The sequence below is a fragment of the Elephas maximus genome, chromosome 3 (assembly GCF_024166365.1).
Source record: "Elephas maximus indicus isolate mEleMax1 chromosome 3, mEleMax1 primary haplotype, whole genome shotgun sequence".
NCBI lineage: Eukaryota > Metazoa > Chordata > Mammalia > Proboscidea > Elephantidae > Elephas > Elephas maximus.
Window position 1 is genome coordinate 59,505,890 of NC_064821.1, and position 22,726 is coordinate 59,528,615.

At 41.8% G+C, this 22,726-nt stretch overlaps 1 protein-coding gene across 3 annotated transcripts in view; it reads left to right on the forward strand.

Annotated features, from left to right (window-relative positions):
- Window positions 1–15,015, forward strand: part of OTUD3 (OTU deubiquitinase 3) — a 39,977-nt gene extending 24,962 nt beyond the window's left edge. The window contains exons 4-8 of one of the 3 annotated variants that reach the window (XM_049878128.1): window positions 1,061–1,183; window positions 8,562–8,693; window positions 9,344–9,440; window positions 10,628–10,812; window positions 11,795–15,015. In XM_049878128.1, the coding sequence (XP_049734085.1) occupies window positions 1,061–1,183; window positions 8,562–8,693; window positions 9,344–9,440; window positions 10,628–10,812; window positions 11,795–11,971 (714 nt within the window). In that variant the 3' untranslated portion in view covers window positions 11,972–15,015. The remainder of the gene's footprint in view (window positions 1–1,060; window positions 1,184–8,561; window positions 8,694–9,343; window positions 9,441–10,627; window positions 10,813–11,794) is intronic. The other 2 variants (XM_049878129.1, XM_049878130.1) reach the window with 2 other exon arrangements.
- Window positions 15,016–22,726: the final 7,711 nt, after the last annotated feature.

Here is a 22,726-nt window from a genome sequence, read left to right on the forward strand (position 1 = left end):
TTCATGGTTTTTACTATGTATAGACCACAAATCTTGTTTCAATTAATGGTAATATCTTTCTTACTACCTGCGGCTTTCAGTCAAAACAAGAAGAGGGTGTGGATGCTTTGGAGTGTTAGTGAAGAGACAGCTACTGAGCTTGCTCATAATGTAATAGGGATGCTGGGGAGGATCTGTCAGTTTTGGGAGCATCCGTGTTCCTTTCTAAGGGCCAGATTCAGAAATACGGTAGAGTTTTTATGCTGGTGGTGGTTTTTGAACATGCTAAGCCTGGACCTTCCGGCTCTCATATTGCACAGCTCTAGACCCACCATTCTTATTGGCCTGTGCCCCAGGGCTGCCATTGCCATAGGACGTATTGTGAATGGTGCCCCCGCAGCTGGGCAATGCAGCAGTGCTGATGGACTATGTATAATTTTGTTTTGAGATTGATAAAACCGGGAGATGTTGGGTTTGTTGTTGATAATGTTTCTCAGTCTGCGGTTGATGGAGAACGCTGCTTTGTGTTTCCAGCAGGGGTGGACTGACTGTGAAGCCGATAAAGCGGAAGTGTCAGGCCCCTCCTTTGCATGGGCCCCTTCCAAGACCTTGGGAGAGATTCTAGCAATTTTATATTTGTAGATTTGCATTTGTTTTCTCAGAGTGGACCCCACATTGTTTGAGCTTCAAGCCCAACAAAACCTGGATCTGCCCGTGGGCTCTCCTCCTTGAGAGAGGCCTATTCAGTAGAAGGGCTGAGAGAGACTAAACCGTTGAAGCATAAGCTTATTTAACTGTTATAAATCTGCCCCTGATTTTCAGATATGTGTCTCCATGTGGGTTTATTTTCACATGGTTGCATATTAAGTGCCTTGAAGCCTACTTGGGTGGGAGGGAGATAATTCAGAAATTGCTTAGAACACATCCTAGTCATATTTCCAATTAGTATCTGTATAGAGCCCAGTTACATCAAGGTACGATGAAGGACTTGGGCTTCCTGGGCAATCCACATAACACATTTCTCTCCATAGGATGACACTGCCCAAGTCCTCACTGGCACCTCCCCTTCCTTTGCCCACAGATTCGTGGTACAGATAAAAGCAATGTGAGGGAGTTACACATCGCGTATCGGTATGGAGAACACTATGACAGTGTTCGGAGAATCAATGACAACTCGGAAGCACCTGCACATCTCCAGACTGATGTGAGTGAGGCCTTGGTGTCCTTCTGTATTCTTTCAGCCCTGTGGGAAGCAGGTCCAGGGCTCTACGCCTTAGAGCTGAAAACCAGTGATGTTATTGTAGAAGTTGCCTTTAAGAATCTGTGGGTTTGATTTTTTTTTTTTAAAGCTCAGGTGAGAGAGAAAGATAAAATTGTTTTCATTCTTTTGGTTTCTCTAACAGCTGATAACTATGACTATATGAATATATATGAAAATTCTATGTAACTTTGATATTTTAAAATTAATCCATGCTTATCTAAAATTTGGAAACTATAGAAAAGGTAAAGAAGAAAATAAAAAGCATATAAAATTGGGTAGACACGACTTTTGCTATTGTTTTGGTAGATTTCCTTTCGATCATTTAGTGCATTAAAAAATGATTGGAATTATATTATTTATATAGCTTCGTTTCCTGCTTTTTTCAATTAACATTGTAGCATAAGCCTTTTCTCACATTATTACACCACTTTTGAAGGCATCATTAAAAAAATTTCTTGAATAGATAATATTTGCCCATTGGTCAAAATTCAAAATGTGTAACAGCACATGTGTAGTGAAAATCACTCCCGTTCCCCTCCCTAGAGGCACCCAGTGTTATCAGTATATAGCAAAAACCTTTTAGAGATACTTTATGTATTGGGCCAGCATGTGTGTATGTACACGTACATGTACCACCTTTGCCATTTATGCACTCCCCACACCTTCAATCATGGTATCCTGCGTATACTGTTCTGCACCATACTTTTTAAATTTAATGTGTCTTGGAATTTAATGTGCACTGCCTCATACCTGGTGACGTAGTGATTAAGTGCTTCAGCTGCTAACCAAGAAGTCGGCAGTTAGAGTCCACCAGGCACTCCTTGGAAACTCTATGGGGCAGTTCTCCTCTGTCCTCTAGGGTTGCTATGAGTTGGAATCGACTCAACAGCAATGGGTTTAACAGACCTTATACTTGAGTCATTTCACACACGTGTATCATATACAGCCACACATGTAAGTATATCTGCAGGATACATTCCTAGAAGGTCCTTGTTGCATCAGAGGATGTGGGCATTTATAATTTTGAAAGGTATTGCCGAGTTGCTCTCTATAGAGTTTTCCCAGTTTACACGCCTACCGGTGATATATGTCTCTTTTCCTACACCTTTGCCAACACATGGTGTTATCAATTTTTTTTTTTAAATATATCTTTTTCAGTGTCAGGACACAATGGTTTTCTTAGCATAGTTTTAATTTGTATTTTTCTTATTTTAAGTGCATTTATGCATCTCTGCCTGTGTTTAAGATCTATTTGTATTTCCATTTTTGTGTGCTGGTCACCATGAGTTGGAATGGACTCGATGTTAACCACCACCAACATTCATTTTCTTTGCTCATGTTTTTCCTATTAGCTTATCTTAATGATTTGTAGGAACTCTTTATAATTAGGGAAATTAGCCTCTGTCTGTGATACGACTTGCAAGTGTTTTTTCCCATAGTTTGTCATTTATCTTCCTCCCCCTCCCCCCGTGGTGGCTGTTACTATGAAGAAATTTTAAGTTTTTATGTGGTTAAATTTATCAGTGTTTTCTTACATTTCTTCTGGGTTTTGAGTCATAGTAAGACCATTCTTACTTCTAGGTTAAAAAGAACTCTCCCATAGTTTATTCTAATAAGTCTATGGTTTCATTTTTTAAAAAAGTCAAATCTTGGTTCCATTTGGAATTTATACTCATGAGAATATGAGGTTTGGATCCAACTTAATTTTTTTCCTGTGGTTACCCAGTTGTACCCAAACCATTTCTAAATTATCCATGCTTTCCCCACTGATTTAAAATGCCACCTTTTTTCCATATACTAAATTCCCGTATGTATTTGGGTCTATTTCTGGACCTTTGGTTCCTTTCCACTGGTCTCTCTGTTCATGTGTCAGTGCCTCACCGTAAGAGTATGTTTTAAAATCCGGTAAAATTTTTCACTCATCATTACTTTCCTTTTTTATAATTTCCTGGCTATTCTTGCTCTTTCTGCCTTTTTTTAAATATGAATGTTAGTTTGTCTAGTTAAAAAGAAGTCCTGTTAATTTTTTTTTTGAAATCTCTTTAAATTAATGGGTTAACTTAAGGAAGAATTACACCTTTATGATGTTAAATTGTTCCTAGCCAAGAACCTGGAAAGCTTTATTTTGTTTGACTTTTTTTGTGATATATAGAAGCATTTTCTTCACATAGGTCTTGCCTAGTTTATTCTTAGGTATTTGGTGTTTTCTGTTACTGTTATAAGGAAACCAAACCCTAAAGCCAAACCCACTGCTGTTGAGTCGATTCCGACTCACAGTGGCCTCATAAGATTTCCAAGGCTATAAATCTCAGCGGAAGAGACTGCCATATCTTTCTCCCACAGAGTGGCTTGAACCACCAACCTTTCGGTTAACAGTCGATCTCTTTAACCACCGCACCATCAGTGCTACTTATAAGGAAAGGATCTTTTATTTCTTTGTATTTCCTAACTGATTATTATTTGTAAATATGAGAACTATAAGCAAAATGTTACTTACATACCCAGCTGTCTTACAGAATTTTTTTTTTAAATTGAGATGAGATTCACTTAACATAAAATTAGCTATTTTAATATGTATAATTCACTGGCACTCAGTACACCAATGGTGTTGTGCACCCACCACCTCCATCCAGTTCCAAAACATTTTCATCACTCCAAAAGAAAACCCTGGACCCATTAAGTGGTTACTCCCCATTGCCCCCTCCTTCTAGCCTCCAGCAACCACCAGGCCACTTTCTGTGTCTGTCGATTTACCTATTCTGAATATTTCGTATGAATGGAATCGTATAATATGTAACCTTTTGTGTCTGGCTTCTTTTTCACTCAGTGTGCTTATGAGATGTAGCATGTATCAGTACTTCATTCATTTTTATGACTGAATAATATTCCATTATACATATATAGCACATTTGTTTATCCATTCATCTGTCAATGGACACTTGGGTTGTTTCTAGCTTTTGATTGTTGTGAACACTGCAGTAAACGTTGTACAAGTATCTGTTTGAATCTCTGCTTTCAAGTTTTTTGCATATATACCTAGCAGTGGAACTGCTGGGTTATACATGTGAGAGGCTGGACTGTACAAAGTAGAACTCGGCATCAGGATTGGAGGAAGCCTCATTAACAACCTGTGATAGGCAGATGACACAACTTTCCTTGCTGAAAGTGAAGAGGATTTGAAGCACTTACTGATGAAGATCAAAGACTACAGCCTTCAGTATGGATTACATCTCAACATAAAGAAAACAAAAATCCTCACAACTGGACCAGTAAGCAACATCATGATAAATGGAGAAAAGACTGAAGTTGTGAAGGATTTCGTTTTACTTGAATCCACAATTAACACTCATGGAAGCAGCAGTCAGGAAATCAAAAGATGCATTGCACTGGGCAAATCTGCTGCAAAAGAAATTTTTAAAGTGTTAAAAAGCAAAGATGTCACTTTGTCATCAGGACCAAGGTATACCTGATCCAAGCCATGGTGTTTTCAAATGCCACATGTGCATGTGAAAGCTGGACAATAAATAAGGAAGACTGAAGAATTGACACCTTTGAATTATGGTGTTGATGAGCAATATTGAATATGCCACGGACTGCCAAAAGAATGAACAAATCTGTCTTAGAAGAAGTACAGGCAGAATCCTCCTTAGAAGCAAGGATGGCAAGACTACGTCTCACATACCTTGGACGTGTTGTCAGGAAGGATCAGTCCCTGGAGAAGAACGTCATGCCTGGTAGAGGGTCAGCGAAAGAGAAGAAGACCCTCAACAAGATGGATTGACATGGTGGCTACAACAATGGGTTCAAGCATAGCAACAATTGTGAGGATGGCACAGGACTGAGCAGTGTTTCATTCTCTTGTACATAGGATGGCTCTAAGCCACAACTGACTCCACGGCACCTAACAACGAGTGTCAAGTGGTATCTCATGGTTTTGATTTGCATTTCCCTAATGACTAATGCAACATGTAAGTTGCCACAGTATAACAAACTAACCAAAGGGTGGTCTGTCACCTGTATTTCAAATACCAACAGGGTCACCCATGGTGGACAGGCTTCAGCGGACCTTCCTGATGAAGACAGACTAGGAAGAAAGACCTAGTTATCTGCGTCAGAAAATTAGCCAGTGAAAACTATGGATCATAGAATATTGTCTGAGACTTGGACTTGCTTACTTTGGATACGTCATCAGGAGGGATGCATTGGCAGTTGCTGGAGAAAAACATGCTTGGTAAAGTGGAGGGCCAGCTAAAGTGAGGGAAACCCTCAATAAGATGGATTGACGTAATGGCTGCAACAAGGGACTCAAACATGCTGATGATCATGAAGGCGGGGTAGGATGGGGCAACATTTTGTTCTGTTATGTATGGGGTCTCCATGAGTCAAGGTCGGCTTGACAGCACTAACAACAACTAGGACTAATGATTTTGAGCATCTTTTCATGTGCTTGTCGACTATTTGTATATCTTTGGAGAAATGTCTATTCAAGTCCTTTGCCCATTGTTTAGTTGGGTTTTTTGTCTTTTGTTCTTGAGTTGTAATAGTTCTTTAGACTAAATATTAGATCCTTACCTGATGTATGATTTGCCAGGATTCTTTTTTGTAGTAGTCTTTTGGTTGATTCTGTTGGTTTTTTCAGGTATAGAGTTATATCATCTGCAAGTAGTGATTACCTTTTCATCCTCTTTTTTAATCTTGCAATTTTTAAATTTTAGCTAATTGCATTGGCCATTACCTCCAAAACATTGTTAAATAATAATGGTATTAGTGAAAACCCTTATAGTATTCCTTATTTTAATGAGAATGAAGAGATCATCCTTTGAATTTATAGTCAAAAACTTTTTTTTTTATAAACAGTACCCACATTATGAAATTTTTAGGTTGTTTCCAGTTATTTACCACTATAAGTAGCAGAATGATGAACATTTTTACATAAATCCTTTCTATATTTGATGTTATTTCCTTTGGATAAATTCCCAAGCTGTAAAACTACAGTAAAACTACTTAATACACATTGACAAATTGCTTCCTAAAATCAGTTGCCTCAGATGTATTGCCACTTGAGGGTATAATTTTATAATGGGTTGCTTTTTATTAGTGTTCTAAGGAATATAACTGCACATTACTGGACTCTGCTTATAATTTTACATGAAGAAAATAAGGATGTCCTTTTCCATTTACCACTTCCCTGCTTGATTTGGAAGCAGAGACAGAAAGTGAGTGAACAGCCACAGAGGGAAGATTTTAGCTTTTGTGATTTAGGCTTAGGTTGTGTCTTAGTCATCTAGTGTTGCTATAACGAAATAGCACAAGTGAGTATCTTCAACAAACAGAAGTTTATTCTCTCACAGTCTAGTAGGCTAGAAGTCCAAATTCTGGGTGTCAGCTCCAGGGGAAGGCTTTCTCTGTCGGCTTTGGAGGAAGGTCCTTCTTGTCAGTCTTCCCCTGGACTAGGAGCTTCTGCTCGCAGGAACTCCGGGTCCAAAGGAAGCGCTCTGCTTCCAGTGCTTCTTTCTTGGTGGTATGAAGCCCCCACTCTCTGCTTGCTTCTCTTTCCTTTTATCTCTTGTAAGATAAAAGATGGTGTAGGCCACACTCCAGGGAAACTCCCTTTATATTGGATCAAGGATGTGACTTTAGTAAGGGTGTTAGACCCTAATCCTCTTTAACATAAAATGGAAGACAACCACACAATACTGGGAATCATGGCCTAACCACGTTGACACATATTTGGGGAGTCACAGTTCAATCCATGAACTCCACCCTTTGGCCCCCCAAGATTCATGCTGGTTCTGAAGGAAGGTTCTTGGCATCAGACTTCTCCTGGTCTAGGAGCTTCTCTGCACAGGAACTCCAGGTCCGAAGGATGTGCTCTGCTCCTAGCACCGTTTTCTTGGTGGTATGAGGTCCCCATGTCTCTCTACTTGCTTCTCTCTTTTATATCTCAAAAGAGATTGGCTTAAAACATAATCTAATCTTGTAGATCTCATCAACATAAGTGTGCCTAATCCATCTCATTAACATCATAGTGACAGGATTTACAACACATAGGAAAATCACATCAGATGACAAAGTGGTGGACAGTCACACAATACTGGGAATCATGGCCTAACCAAATTGATACACATATTTTTTGGGGACACAGTTCAATCCGTGACAGGTTGTAAAGGCCTCGTGAATACCAAATACACTGCTCTTTGTGGTGTTAGAATTTGTATTGACAGGTTCCCCTGAGTGTGGTGGTGTGCACCTGCGTTTAGATGAGTTGTACTCAAGTATGGCTGCTAGTGTAGAGGACCCTCTTCTGCTGATAAGCTCACAGCACTGGAAACTAACAGAGACAAATGTCTGCTGTCCGAGTCAGCAGTCATCGCTAAAATGTTGGTATCTAGAAAGCATAGGAGCTGTAATGTCATTCTTATTGAACAGTTCATCCCGTGCCTTGGATCTCTTTTTTTTCTTTATTGTGCTTTAAGTGAAAGTTTGCAGTTCAAGTTAGTTTCTCCTACAAAAATTTATACACACATTGTTATGTGACCCTAGTTGCTCTCCCTGTAATGTGACAGCACACTCCTCCTTTCTACCCTGTATTTCCCGTGCCCATTCAACCAGCTGCTGTCCCTCTCTGCCTTCTCATCTCACCTCTGGACAGGAGCTGCCCATTTAGTCTCATGTATCTACTTGAGCTAAGAAGCACACCCTTCATAAGTATCATTTTATGTCTTACAGTCCAGTCTACTCTTTATCTGAAGAGTTGGCTTCAGGAATGGTTTCAGTTTTAGGCTAAGAGAGAGTCCGTGGGCCGTGACCTCTGCGGTCCCTCGAGTCTCAGACCATTGAGTCTGGTCTTTTTACTAGAATTTGAGTTCTGCACCCCACTTTTCTCCTGCTCCGTGAGGGACTCTCTTGTATTCCCTGTCAGGGCAGTCATTGATGGTACCTGGGCACCATGTAGTTCTTCTGGTCTCAAGCTCATGGAGTCTCTGGTTCATGTGACCCTTTCTGTCTCTTGGGCTTATATTTTCCTTGTGTCTTTGGTGTTCTTCATTCTCCTTTGCTCCATGTGGGATGGGACCAATTGATGGATCTTAGATGGCTGCATGCTAGCTTTTAAGTTGGGTCTTTCTTTTTAATACTTCTCTTGTGGCCTAGAATCTCAGTGCCTGGGTGAATTTCAACCTGGTCATTGCTATTGCTCTTAAGATTGTTTCTTTCCCCCCTTATATTTGAATGTGTTTGAGATTAGCATGTTTCCTTATATTGAAGATTCTGAACATAGTTTGCCAGAGTTGTGTGGTTATTATTCTTTGTTTCCCTTTAGTTCCAGATGCTTCATCAAGACGAATCAAATAAAAAAGAAAAGATGAAGGCAAAGGGAGTTGACTTTGAAGATGACCTGAGAGATGAAGTGGAAGATGCCGTCCAGAAAGTTTGTAATGCAACTGGGTGTTCAGTTAGTATTTCTGCCATGCTATAAAAATGCTTTCTAAACAAGTACTGGAGCCCTGGTGGCACAGCGGTTCAGAGCTATGGCTGCTAACCAGTTTGAATCCACCAGCTGCTCCTTGGAAACCCTATGGGGCAGTTCTACTCTGTCCTATAGGGTCACTACAAGTTGGAATCAACTTGACAACAGTGGGTTCAGGTTAAACAAGTGCTGCTATGCCTGTTCACCTGTTAGTTTTGCAGCACCACTCCAGCGTGTGAACACCTGGTGGACCAAAATAGGGCCATGAGATTTGTAGTTTGATTAGATTTTGTGATGAGACTCAATGAGAGGTGTTTATTCATTTCCCTCTTGCTTGCTAGACTTTACCCAATACTGCTCAAAGTTCTAAGGAAGTACACAGTTTTCATTTTTTCTGACTAGTGTTTGTGCTGGCAAAAGTAATTTTACAAAGGGAGTTCATTTGTTAATGTATATTAAGTGATTATTTCAGGTGGCCCACTTTATTGAAAATTAAGACATTTTCTAAATGGAAAAGATCTGGAAGCCTTGCCTCAACTCTCATTGTTACGTCTCTTTGTTTATCAGATTGTCGAATAGAACTAGATAGAAAAGTGTATCCAGAGTCTTGAAGTATTTCTTTGTTTCTTGGATAGGATTTTAATTTAATAGTCCAGAACCTGGAAGCTGAAAATTACAATATTGAATCTGCAATAATTGCCATGCTTCAGATGAACCAGGGGAAAAGGAATAGTAAGTCCATGATTGATTCACAAGTTTTCAAAATGATGGTGATTTTCTAAATAACTTATTTTTAATCAGATCACAGGTGGTAATTATACTATCATTTATTCATTCATTTAGCAACTGTTTATTGAGCTCTTCCTCCTCTATGCAGGCATTTCTCACTAGGTCCTGGGATAGACAGTAGACACTAGGTCAGGGAGCATGTGGGAGCAGGGGGCGAATGTGGAGACAGATAAGTAAATTTATGTGATAGTACTTAATGGAGTGGTGGGGGGTTCAGGGTGCTAGGGAGCTCATGAGGTGGCCACCTGACCCAGTCTAGGAGGGGTGGAGAGTGTTAAGGAAGACTTTATCCTTTTAGAGATAAGATACCCGTCTAAAACCAAAGTGATAGCTGAAATAGAACGGTGAGAAACATACCTTATTTTTCTGTTGGAAGTATTTAGATTATTAGCATCCCCCAACGGGTGGTAATTTAGGATTGTTTTACTTGAATTGGGTTTAATATTATGATTCAGAGGAAGGAAAAAGATGTAACATCTTACTAATTCCTCAAGTCATTTTTTAAAATGATTTCAGTAAATACTTATTGCCAGGTATTAGGTGCCAGATACTTTTTGGCATTACAGTCAGTCCTCCATGGGATTGGGTCTTTTATCCACTGTGTACTTGCTGTGCCTTCTTAGAAAGCTGTAAGTGACTAGGTCTTTGGAATGTAGAGCAGTGCTATCCAGTATCTGTGCTGTCCAGTGTGGTAGGTGTTGAAATGTGGCTAGTGCAGCTGGGGAACTGAAATTTAAATTTTAGTTAATTTAAATAGCCACTTGTGTATTGTACTGGACAACACAGTTTTGAAGTCTGTTTCTTTTTAGTTTTTGGGTGCAAATGAAAGTCATCGCCCTAAAGTTTCATGTTTATCTAGTAAAACAAAGCATTTACAATGTTCAGGGAAGCTGATGATAAGGCTGGTCAATGGGTTATTTTTTACCTTCTCTTCCAAAGTTTACCAGTCATTTTTTTCCTGTATTCACTCCGTTGACTTGATACTCAAATTTTGCCTCAAGGAAACTTGCTCACTAAGTGACAGTGATCTAGGGACCTGGGTAATTTTTGGAGTCATTTAAAACAACAGTCACATTGTGTAATTTTCTTAGGTTCTCAGTTAATTCTAATAAAACATCTTTCTTTGGAAGGTGCAGAGGAGAACCTCGAGTCCAGTGGCCGAGTGCTGAAGCAGTGTGGCCCTTTATGGGAGGAGGGTGGCAGTGGCACCAGAATCTTTGGAAATCAGGGCTTAAATGAAGGCAGGACTGAAAACAATAAGGCACCGGCCAGCCCTAGTGAAGAAAACAAAGCAAATAAAAACCAACTCCCAAAGGTATGAACCTTCGAAGGGGCAGGTGGTGGGCTGCTGGGATTCTGTGGCAGTTGGTGGGAACTTGGAGTTCATTTTAATGCGTATTTGTCTTTTGATTATAAAGAGTTATTGTAGCATACATGGGGAGTGCATAAAGATGTACCAAGAAGCAGAATGAAGCCCTTCCTCGTGGTCCTATTGTCCACTTTGACGTATGCAGTGAAGATTGGAAGGAAATATACATCAAAATCATATTCTTTGTGCAATTTATAGCTATTTTTTCCCCGCCTAACGTTGTATGGATGCTTCCCATGTTAGTCTACATTAGTTTATAAATGCTATTATCTGCAATGAACAACTCTATGTATAAAACCTTTGTCTTTTGCATTATTCTTTTAGATAGAGTCCCAGGAGAGCAATTAACAGGTTAAAAGTCATGGGTGTAGGAGTCTTTTTAAGATTTTTGGTAAATTGTCAAGTGCTTCCCAAAAGGGTTATGCATCTCCCCCTCTCCGCCCCCGACACCCACAAGTAGTATGTGCCACCGTTCATTTTACTGAATTCAGAATTCATTTTAGACTCTCACCAAGAAGTTCTGAGTTCCGAATGCAGCGTAATATAAAGAGCCACAGACAGAGGCAGAGATGGAGTAAGCTTCTGAGGAATTCGTTAGAATTATCTGGGGCTTTAAATGCTGTAGAGAAAGGTATCCTATGATATGTTTGAGTGTTATGTCTTGCTGGACTAGGGTTAATGTCCAGTTGAGAAATTCTGAATTGGTTTATTAGGAGAATGGGATTGATTTTCTTTGCTAGCTCAGCAGTGGATATGAATTTAAATGTAAATTTGGGCAGTATTCCCAAGTAAATAATTTTTGGTCTCTTGGCCTGGTTTTCTGTGTTCCTGCTGGAAAGCAGTTTGTGCCCTTTGCTTCTCCCTCGCAGCAGGCAGCAGCCTGGATCACCTGCGCTGGCAGAGTCACTGCAGCCATCTTCTCTTTCAGGCCACAAACAAACAGAGGAGAGAGCAGCAGCGGCTGGAGAAGAAGAAGCGGCAGGAGGAGAGGCACCGTCAGAAAGCCTTGGAGAGCAGGAGTAGCCACAGGGACAACAACAGAAGTGAGACAGATGCGAATACGCAGGTCACCTTGGTGAAGACCTTTGCTGCTCTCAACATCTGACTCTCTGGCCCTCTGGGAGTTGTAATAAGCTGATGGAAAATGGAATGCTGTATACAAGCTTCCCACTGAGACCATTCTTTTAAAAAACGAAACACAACTGACAGAGTCCACATATCTGCTCACACACTAGGTTGGTTTCCTCCAAGCTGCCTCTTTTTTTTTGTTAGTGATTGTGTTTTATTTTATGAAAGTGCAGTGAAGCCACTCACTTTGCATAATACAGGCTTAAAATATTGAGTTTTAGGGATAGATAGTTAGGTCAGGAAAAACCTGTTAAGTATAGCTTTGCTTGCTCCAAAAATCAGAGCTCAGTGACCCTGGGATCTTGGCCCCAGGGGTGAGTTTTGCTGCAATTGTTTGTGAAGTAGTTTGGATTAATTGTTAGAAATTCAGAACACATTTCCTTTGTTTCCCTTTCATTTTCAAACAGACTAATAGACTAGTAGTTTGTAAACAATCTGCAACTCAGGAACATGTTTAGATTTAATTTTCTGCTAATCTAAGTTACCAGTAAACTGTTCAGGAAATGTTTTCCCAAAGTAATATGATATGGGGGCTGTGACGTGTAGTCAGGGTGGAAATCAGCTGGATTTCTCCCCTTGCAGATTCTGTTGAGATTTCAGCTGGAATGCAGGCACTGTTAGATAGTTTGCACTTGAGCCATATGATGAATGTGCCTGAGTTAATAATTAGGCCTGGGCTGTGCAGGAAGATTGGTAGTGTTGAGTCTTTGGTACCCATTTCCCGACAGTGGGAAGGTTAGCTGTTATTGTTTGTGATACAGTTCTGGGATTCTGATTGTATGGAGAGCAGAGTCCATAGTTGTGAAGTGAGAAATCAAGGGATCCTGGGGTTTTGCCCAGGAAGAATCTAAAGAGTTAACTTCCTTTTGTAGGAGGAGATAGTTCACAAGAGTTCCTAAGTTTTTCCATGTTCACATTTTCAGTAGCTACATTTTCCTCTTTGCTATTCTAGACTTACAAAGATGGTTTCAGAGAAATAAAGGTTACTTGACCTTATAGGTTCCTAAGTTTTCCTAGTGTTGTGGAAATTATATTCCATAAAATACCGCATTTTTTTCTTTGATGTTGGAAAAATTCCCCAGAACCCACCAGAAGTTATCAGAGAACATACTTTAGCTAGGACCTTCAAAGGACTCCATGGCTCTGAAATAGGCAGATTTGAGCAATGGAGAGATGTCATTCCTAAAACTTATGAGTTAGGTAGACATGAACTTTAAAACTAATTTATAAGGTGGCCAATCTTGGACAAGCTTTGCCTTTTGCAGACCTTGTGTTTGGGCAAATAAGATATGTTGAAGCAAAAGTTAAATTATTAGTCATCTCCCTCACCCCTCAAATTTCAAAGTTACGAAGATTCCCAGGAGGAGGGAAAACTTAAGTTTTGACATGTATAGATAGATCATCGTCTGGGTTGTCCCAGGATTTATTGAGTTGTCTTTATCAGTGGGCTGTTTGCTTTCTTAGGTTTTAATGATGTATCTTAATATTTATTGGTTTGAGTTTTGATGACTTTTTGTGGTTGGGGTGTCAGTAGTCTCTGGGAATGGCTCCCAGGACACTGGTTTGGGTGCAGGACATTGTAATATTTAGCAGGATTTTTCGTTGCACGTTCAGAGCATCCCAAGCTCTAGTACTCGGTCCAGACAAGTGAAGGATCTCCGTGGCCCTCTGTCTCTAAGGGCTTGGGCCTCCATGCTTCACAATCCATTGCTCTTTTGACTTTCTCCTCTGGGCAGATTGCTGACTATGGCTGAGTTTTTCTGAAGGAACAGTCCTTGCTGCCTTGTACTGTGAGAGTGCAGGAGTCCAGGCCCTTTCAGAGGGATCAAGATTGTGTACTAGAAATTCAGCAGAATTAGAAGTCAGAAGTAGCTTAAGGAAGACCCACGGACAGAAGGAGTAGAAATTCTTTACTTACTGGGCTAATGAAGGGCCTGTGGGCCTTATTGGGTTTTAGGAGTTTAGGAGCTGCTAAAAAGTTACTAAAGAATACTGGCAGATTTATCTATAAATTACCTAATTCCGATAATAGACTTCAGCATTTCTGGAGTAGCGTAAGAGTGGTTTTAAGAACTAATCACATGGCTTCAGTAATTTTCTTTTATTGCCATCTCACAGCTTTCCGGTTATAATTGGTCTGTGTTTAGCTAGTACGCTGATGATTAGGAATGGAGTGCAGGTGTTCAAGTGCAGTGGTATCTTCTAGCTGAGGGTTTCAATTTAGAATTCACTGCCTCGGTCTCGTGGAAGTGGGTGGTGGATGGAACCCGTATGCCTGCTTGCCTTAGTGGGCGCTTGACAGTTACTTTATTATCAGGCAAAGTGGGTGCTCAGTGTGTGTCGTCCTGGGGTAACTGTCGTCAGGAACTTACCCGAGGACAGTTGCTCATGTGAACACCAGAGTGGCAACTTTGGCTTAACCTCCGGGGTGCAACTTGGCTGTTAGAGATTTAGGTCACATGGAATTGTCTTGGTAGCTTTTAGTGAGGCCAGGAGAAAGGGTGTGGAGCAGTGGTCTGTAGCTGCTTAAAACCCAGAACCCAGTGCTTACTAGTCTTATAAGCTGTATATAAAGGTTTTATGGACTTTTAAAAATATTTTTTAAAGGTCAGAGTAAGAAATAAAATTTTAGTGGTAACAGCTTTGAACTAGAGAGGTAGATATGTTAAAACAACTTAGAACAACAACTTCTAAATAATGTAGTTGCCATCAGGAGATTATTAGAGCAATAGAATGTATGTGCATATTTAAGTTTTCAATAATATGAAGATGTGCTTTCAGGAGTGAAGTCTGGTTGAAGAATTGTGGCAGAAAGAAGAATCTTAAATGTTAGTTATGGTTTGTCTATAGTTTCTTTTATAAGCTCTGAAAACACTTTCAATTCTAAGGGCTTTTGAAGTGGGATCTCCCTTGTGGGGCAGGAAGAGCTGGGCTTAGAGGAGGGAACCTTTCTGTAGGTAATCTATGATGCCCCGCCCTGCTTTCCCGGGGAACCTTTCCAATGTGAAATGATACGATGCTAGGGGGTGGGGTGGAGGGGCTTGTTACGGGGGGGAGAGTGTTGTTCACGTGTTATGTAGGTAGGTACCAGATGGACTTGGCATTGAACTGTACTTGCAGTGAGTCCCTGTAGTCAATGTGCAATTTCTCTCATTCTGAGAAACATTTTAGACTTTGCCTGGGTTTTACTAGGTCAACATAGAATGCTCTCAGTTTACCTCTGTGGAATGTTCAACTCAAATATTCGGTCAGTTAAAGGAAACATGGATTCCTACTCAGAGTTGACCAAGTCATCTGACCCAAAGGGTCTTTGTAGGCGGGAAGAGAGTGGAGCATCTTGATAATGTCACGTTTGTGGCTCCCATTTTGGGTAGAAGAATAGCTCTTCACCTTTTTACCTCAAGGCTCTGTCTCTCTATAGCAGACCTTTAGACTTGGAGCCTGAAACGGTTTGTCTCTGTCTTGCCGTTCTCGTTTTTCATGGTTTCGTTCATCTCAGCTTTCAGAACAGGTGTTCTAAAACTCGGGGGCCTTCTGACGGTTCTGAAGTGATTTAATAATGGCACTTTTTACAAGGTATATTTTCCTGACTCTAAAGCACATTGTATTTTTCCATTGACCTCATCGAAGACCTTTCCACATCTAGGCATTTTTAACTTAAGATGTAACAAAGGTGGCATTTTTTCATGATAGCTTATCTTTTGCCCTCACAGATTAGAAAGGGGAAAATCACTATTTTTTTTGAAAGTGGAAATGAAATTGAACCCCAGTCACAAAGTATATATACAGTTGTGAAACTCAAAGTCTGCACCCTTGAGGCTGAGGCCACAAGAAAGAGCTGTTCCTTGTGTACTGCCAGGCCCTGTTCTGTCCCAAGGTACAGTTCCCTTATAAAACCTCAGGCACTTAACTCTTTCTTGTAAGGGATTCCTTTCTAGAATATCTCTATCTAACTATCCTAGTTAGGACTACTTTGTAGCTCAATTACAACGTTTAGCATCCTCGCAAAGTTACTTGAGAAGGCTCTGGTATCAGTGTAAAGACTATATTTACGTAAAAGCATGGACTTCTGCATAGTGGATTTAAGCAGGGCATACCTGTGATACAGAACTTCTGCCCACTGTGCAGGTAGCCATGGTAGTCATTAGCACTGGCCAGGACTTCTGTGGTCCGGCTCTAATCCTTTGCATGTCAGCATTCAGCAGGTCACTGTTGCCAGCTAGCCATGACAATCATTTGAACTCAATCACAGACATCAGCCTGTGGTTTGATCCCCTGGCAGTTCCCTTGAGCCAGGCTTGAGAAATGCTGGTGTGGGACTCCTTACATCTTCCCAGTCTTTTTCATTTGCCATGACAGAAAGGGCCCTCGGCCTCCCTGGCCCCGTCCCAGCATTCTTCACCAGCACTGAGCTCAGTGAAAAGAAAAGAAAAGAGCCAGGAGTTGGACTTTAAGCCTCCATGTTCCTCTTTCCGGTGTAGAAATACTGGTGTGCTACCATCCACTTTATGAAGGAGGGCAAGTGGGTCAGTGAAGAAGGGGCCTTCTCTTTTTTCTAATTGCACTATCCTTGTTCTAGCTTCAGTTTGGAGATATTTAAGACCTCCATGGGGTCATGATCCATAGACTTAGCAAGTCTTGCCTTATCTATGGAGCTCGATGGTGAGAAATGTGACCATTGTCTGATGTCCATAGTTGATGTCCCCTAGGTTTTTTCTTTCCACAGATTGTGTTAATCTGAACCAGTTTATTTTTTATTCACCAAAGTACTGTACTTGGCTATTTGCAGTGTTTTCAAAACCAAATGTTTCTTTTTTTTTGTTGTCTTTTTAATCTTCAATACTTGGTGCAATAGAAGCTGCAAAGATGTGCCACTTTATGAAATAGAGTTTTGTATACCAATAAATTCTGGTTTAAAAAACAAAGTCTCAAGTTGTTTTTACCAGTATTTGACCACAGAGTGAATGAAACTGGGAGAGCATGTTGGGAGATGTCCTTTTCAGAGACAAAGCTTTGAGTGGAAGATGTGTGTACGTATCAGACTGAATGTTGTTCCAGAGTGCTCCAGCTCTGACTGCATGGAAAGCATCTGACTGTAGCCTTCATACAGTTACCACACAGTAACTGAACACTTGAGATTCTCTCTGGTCGTTTGGAGTTGGCTAAATATAGAGCACCTGTCTCTGCTGGCTTCCACCTGGGGATTCCTCTAGAACTCTGAGGGTTGGTTTGACCCCATTCAAAGTGGAGGCACACGCTGCCTGACAACGTGGACAGTGTGTGACCGCAGCACAGACTCATCTAGAAGAGGGATGTGTCCACGCAAGTGGGAGGAGAATCCCTCAGCGGATCCAGCATGGGCCAATTTTGGACCTGGGGCTCCTGAGGGCTTTGGGGCTGGCTCATCAGGCCTCACCATGTCCTCCTGATTTTGACCTCAAGACTCCCACTCTTAATTTTGTACTAATCAAGCAGCCTTCTGAATTGGCTCCCTAGACCCTTGATAACAAGGGGTTGGGGTAGGGTGGTACTCTGGATGTAAATATTCCAACCACTGGGAAAGAGTTTCTCCCATGGTCGCTTAGACTGTCCTCCTTGTCTGATTTTTAGCCTCCACCCACAGCTGAGAGACTGATGATCTCTGGGTAGACAAACACTGTCCAATTTTACTTCTGGACCCCGTTAGTCAACAGGTTCTTTCAGAAAGACCCTGCTAGGACCAAAGTAATGTCCCAATTTAGGTAATCCTCCCCAACTCCTGTTCAAAAACCTTCATGGCTTCCTAATTCCCTCACAGCAGGGACTCAGCAGGGGTCAGGTGGCCACATGCTAGGGTTGTAGAAAGGCTTTCTGCCCCGGCAGATGTTGGAGGAGGTGACCTGTAAGATCCTGTTTGTGAAATTAGATGAGTCTCTAAAGACAGAAATGTTCTCAGGCAAGGTAGGGAATAAATAAAAAACACATAAGTTTATATTTTCCTTTAGGCTAGAGCATTTCTAGCTCTGGGTGAATGTCAATTTATGATGCCAAAGATGGAAATACATAAGGGAAGAAGCTGCTGGGCCCATGTCCCTCCTGGGTAACCTACTCATGGTTATGGTTGCCTAGGAGAAAACAGGATTAAAAACCCAGGGGTTTAGTTACCCATCCATCAGACACTGCCAAGCACTTAGCCTTCCTCTTGCTGTACCTTCTTTTCCCCCAGTTGCACATGAATGGTATGTGTGGCTTGAGATACAATAGAAATTTGTCAAATCCTCTCTTCCAGTGTGGTGTTGGCTGGACTACTGGACAAAGTGTGTACTCTTGGACCATCGTTATGCAGAGATTTAGAACTTTTTTGGTTCAAAAGGATTGAGACCAATCCTCTACTTCGTAGATTTTGGCTTGGCAGACAGGAAATTTTTTTACCTCCTTGGAGAAATTTGTCTGAATCCCTCAGTGGTAGAGGGTCTTAGGTATCTCAGGATCTCTCTTCTATTCAGTGTATTCATCCAAGCATTCAAGCATCCATCCCACATTTACTGAAGCTCTACTGTGTATGAGTTCTTATTTCTGGGTATTGAATCAGTCATGGGCTTAGCCCTCAAAAAGCTTCCAGTCCAGGAGTGAAAGTAGGTACGTAACTATGATCCCAGGAGAACGCATAGCATTAAGGAGGTTCTGGTGAGAAGGTTGTGAATTTAGAGGAGAAACCAAGTTGGGGAAAGTGACATTTGCCCTAGACTTGAAAGGGGAGAAAGGATGTGGACCAAGTGGAAATGCGGAGCCAAGTCATTTTGTCGGGTGAGCATAAGCAAAAGCCTGGAGGTGGCCTGCCCCAGGTGTTAGTTTATTGATGGTTGCCATTGAGTTGATTCACTCTCATGGCAACCCCAAGTGTGCAGAATAGAACTACTCCATGGGGTTTTCAAGGCTGTGACCTTTCGGGAGCAGATCGCGAGGCCTGTCTTCCAAGGCGCGTGTGGGTGGGTTTGAACCACCAAACTTTTGGCTAGTAGTCCAGAGTTGAACCATTTGTGCCACCCAGGGACTCCAAGAAAGTTTATTAAGGATGCACAGTTGGTCTGGAGAAGGATCGGGAACTTCAAATACTTCTCACGTGCCTCTGTGACTGGAAGAGTAATGCCGTACTTGCAGAGTGAGTTCCAAGGACCGGGCATACTGTACTTAGTCCAGCCTGCTGGCTCTTTGCAGTGTCTGCAGTTGGACTGTGTGTGCATGCTGACCTTGGAACACGTGACAGGTAGCAGCCCTCTGGGAAGGGTGCTGCGCACCGTCTCTCCAGCCAGTTTTACTGTGCGAGATCAGCCTAGGGGCACTGAAGGTTAATGCTTCTCAAACATATGTCCTTTTAAGATAAGTGAAGAACATTCAGATCATAGTGAGCCAACGGGCTATTCAAATATATTAGTGTGGTATTTATCATATGTGTGATGCCACTTTCCTAAAAGAGTTCCATTGTCATGTACCCATGGGTTCAGTTGGACAAATATTTACTTAGCACTTACGTGATGGATGCAATAGAGGAGGCAAAAATATATAAGGTGACCTAGCACAGCTAGAGCGTCTATGATGCCCCAAGCACTTTGAACAATGCACTGTCTCATTGAAACCTTAAGACCACTCTGAGGCTGAAGGTTCTATCCTCATTTTACCACTTGTCATTGAGTTGACTCCAACTCATGGCAACCCTCATTTCCAAGGGAATAAATTACTGGCCCAAGATCACCGATCAGAAGCAGACGTAGGATTTGAACCCAGGGCAGTCTGCCTCTGCCGTGTACAAGAACCCGAATAACTGTAGTTTAAGCAGTGCTGGGAAACAAACGGATTGCTTGGCAGTTCAAAGGAAGACAGAATTTGCTCCAGCTGAAAGAGCATTATGGAAAAGGAGGCATTTGAGGTGTGCCTTGAAGCGTGTGGATTCTAACATGGTGATGAGCCTGTAAACAAAGGAAGTTTTTAGGTTGAGGGAAGCTACTGTGCAAAGGTGCGAAGGCAGGGAAGAAGTGGGCATGCCCTAGGAATGGTGAAGAGATAGAGCAGTAGGTATGGCTGGAGAAGAGGCTGGGCAAGCAGATACCATCTTGATTACCAAGGATTCTTGGTGGACAGTGGCAAGCCACTGAGATGCCAGGGCAGAGGAGTGACATGATGGCAATCAAGTTATGGGAAACTGAAGCTGGCCTGGGTGGACAGGAGGGAGACTGGATGGAGGATGGAGGGCTTGAGGAACCATTGGTCCTGATACTCTGTTTCTAGCTTGGTTATAGCACTTACTGTTATAGGATAATTGGTGATGGCTGCCTGTCGGTTGACCATGTCTGATTCATCTCCATCTCCAGCATTCAGCAAAGGGCCAGGAGCATAGCTGGTATAAACACGTATTGAAGGAAAGATGCACTTTATCAAAGCAGTCAGTTCTCTACTGGTGATATTGCAAAGAACCCCAAAGAAGCAGAGGAATGTCCGTCCATGAAATCAAGATCAGACTCCAGCCAACTCAGGCGTTCCAACGTGACTTCTAATCACTTATTCAGCAAGTTGTAATTGAACACTTCATGCATAGCTTTTGTTGGATGCTAAGTAGGAACAGAAGCCAAAACAATCCAAAATCGTGTCGTCAAAATATTTAGGTAACAAAGTTCCTTCCCCAGCCATGATGCAGTCTCCTCGCCTCGTTCATTCATTCATTAGGTTCTTCACTTCATGGGTTAACAACACATAAAGCGCTTGGAACAGTGCCTAGTAAATGCCAAGCACTTAATAAATGTTAGTTATTATTATCATAGGAGTCTGGTGGAGCAAAAGGTTAAGTGCTTGGCTGCTAACCTAAAGGCTGATGGTTTGAGTCCACCCGAGGTGCCTCGGAAGAAAGGTCTGACGACCTAGTTCAGGAAAATCAGACATTGAAGCCCTACGGAGCACAGTTCTACTCTGACACACACATGGGGGTTCCATGAGTTGACTCGACAACAGCTGTTTCTTATTATTACCCAAAGATTCACTAAACATGACTGTTTTTATGTGCTAGGCATTGTTTCGTGTACTTTCACACATGCTGACTTATTTAAACCTTGCAAAAACCAAACTGCAAGGGAAATGTCCTTGTTCTATCTTACAAATGTAGAAGCTATTTTGTTGCCATGTGTTAAAACTTCTCAGAGGGTAACCTGTACACAAGTCACCCGGAGCTCTTGTTAACATAAAGATTCTAATTCAGCAAGTATGGGGTGGGGTGCCAGATTCTGCGTTTCCAACAAGATTCCTGATGCTGCTCTCTATGCCCCATGCTGTGAGTATGAGACTTGAGAACAGACCCACTGCTGCCAAGTGGCGGAGCAAAGGTCTATCTATACCTGGAATCTCTGACTTCTAAGTCAGGGTTCTTTTTTTTTTTTCGGGGGGAGTGGTCTGGTCCTTTTCATAAGCCTGCAGCTTGAAATCAAGTGTTTGTACTATACACACACACACGGGCACATTTACATGCACATGTGCGCATGTACACACACACACACAAATGGAATTTAGACCTATTTATTCATTCATCAAACATTTATTGAGCACGGGGAAAACAAAGGGCAAGACCTGATCTGTGGTCAAGAGGCTCACAGCCTAGTGAGGGTTGATCATAACAGGCTACTCTGTGCTCTTGTTCTTAGGTTCCAATTTTTACTTTGTCAGACAGTTATGCAATTGAAGGTCACCAGTTACTTCTCCCGTTGGTATCTTGAGTTCATCATGCCCAGGACATAACTTTTCTTCATCTCGCCCAAGACAGCTCCTTCTTCTTTTCTTTCTTAGTTCTGCAGTGGCACCATCGTTTTAAGATGGTTGTGAAGTCTTATTTGGTAATTTATCAGCATATTTATTATTGAAAGTGAGATGAGACTAATTTTACTGGCCCAGAATCACTTTCCCACCTGATGAAAGAAAATCTAGTTTGAAGGCATATTTAGGTTCTTGGGTGGTGTAAATGGCTAATGTTCTTGGCAGCTAACTGAATGATTGGAGAGTTGAGTTCATCCAGGGGTGCCTCGGAAGAAAGGCCGGGTGATGTACTTCTGAAAAATCATTGATGGAAACTCTACGGAGGCCAGCCTACTCTGACACACAAGGGGTTTGGCCCGAGTAGGAAAGGACTCCACGATAACTTGGCCTGTTGGTAAATAGCCTGAATAAAATGGACACCAGAGGGCGCTTCAGGACCGTTTCCCCCCCCCCCCCCCCCAAGAAAAAGAAGGGCTTGCTTTCCCCCTACAACCCATTTTTGCTGTAAGGCTCGGTATTCTGAGGCCCTGCTCAGTGACTCTTTAACAAGGATTTGAGTCGGTTACAAGAGCAAAGCTCACACACCTGCCCCCTTTCTCTTTTTTGCCAGCACAGAGCTTCACCTTTTCAAGTTTACAGCAGCTCATCCCTTTGGTTTCGTCTGATCGTTTCTTTTCTCAGAGCCCTGAATGCTGCACATATACCGTGCAAAGGGTGAAAGGAGTGGATGTCTGTTCAATGTCCACCGTGAGCTGTGCCCAGGGAATGCATCTTCACATGGGAAGGGCTCGTCACAATCCTGTAAGACTCTTCAGGAAAGATATGATATCTATGTTGAGGAACAAAATCTGCCGAAACACTTCCAGAGTACACTGCATTCCATCTGGTGGGATCCTTTGGTTCAGAAAGTCTTCATGGCATTGGATCCAGATGTTTGGAGTGGGCCTGACAATGTTTA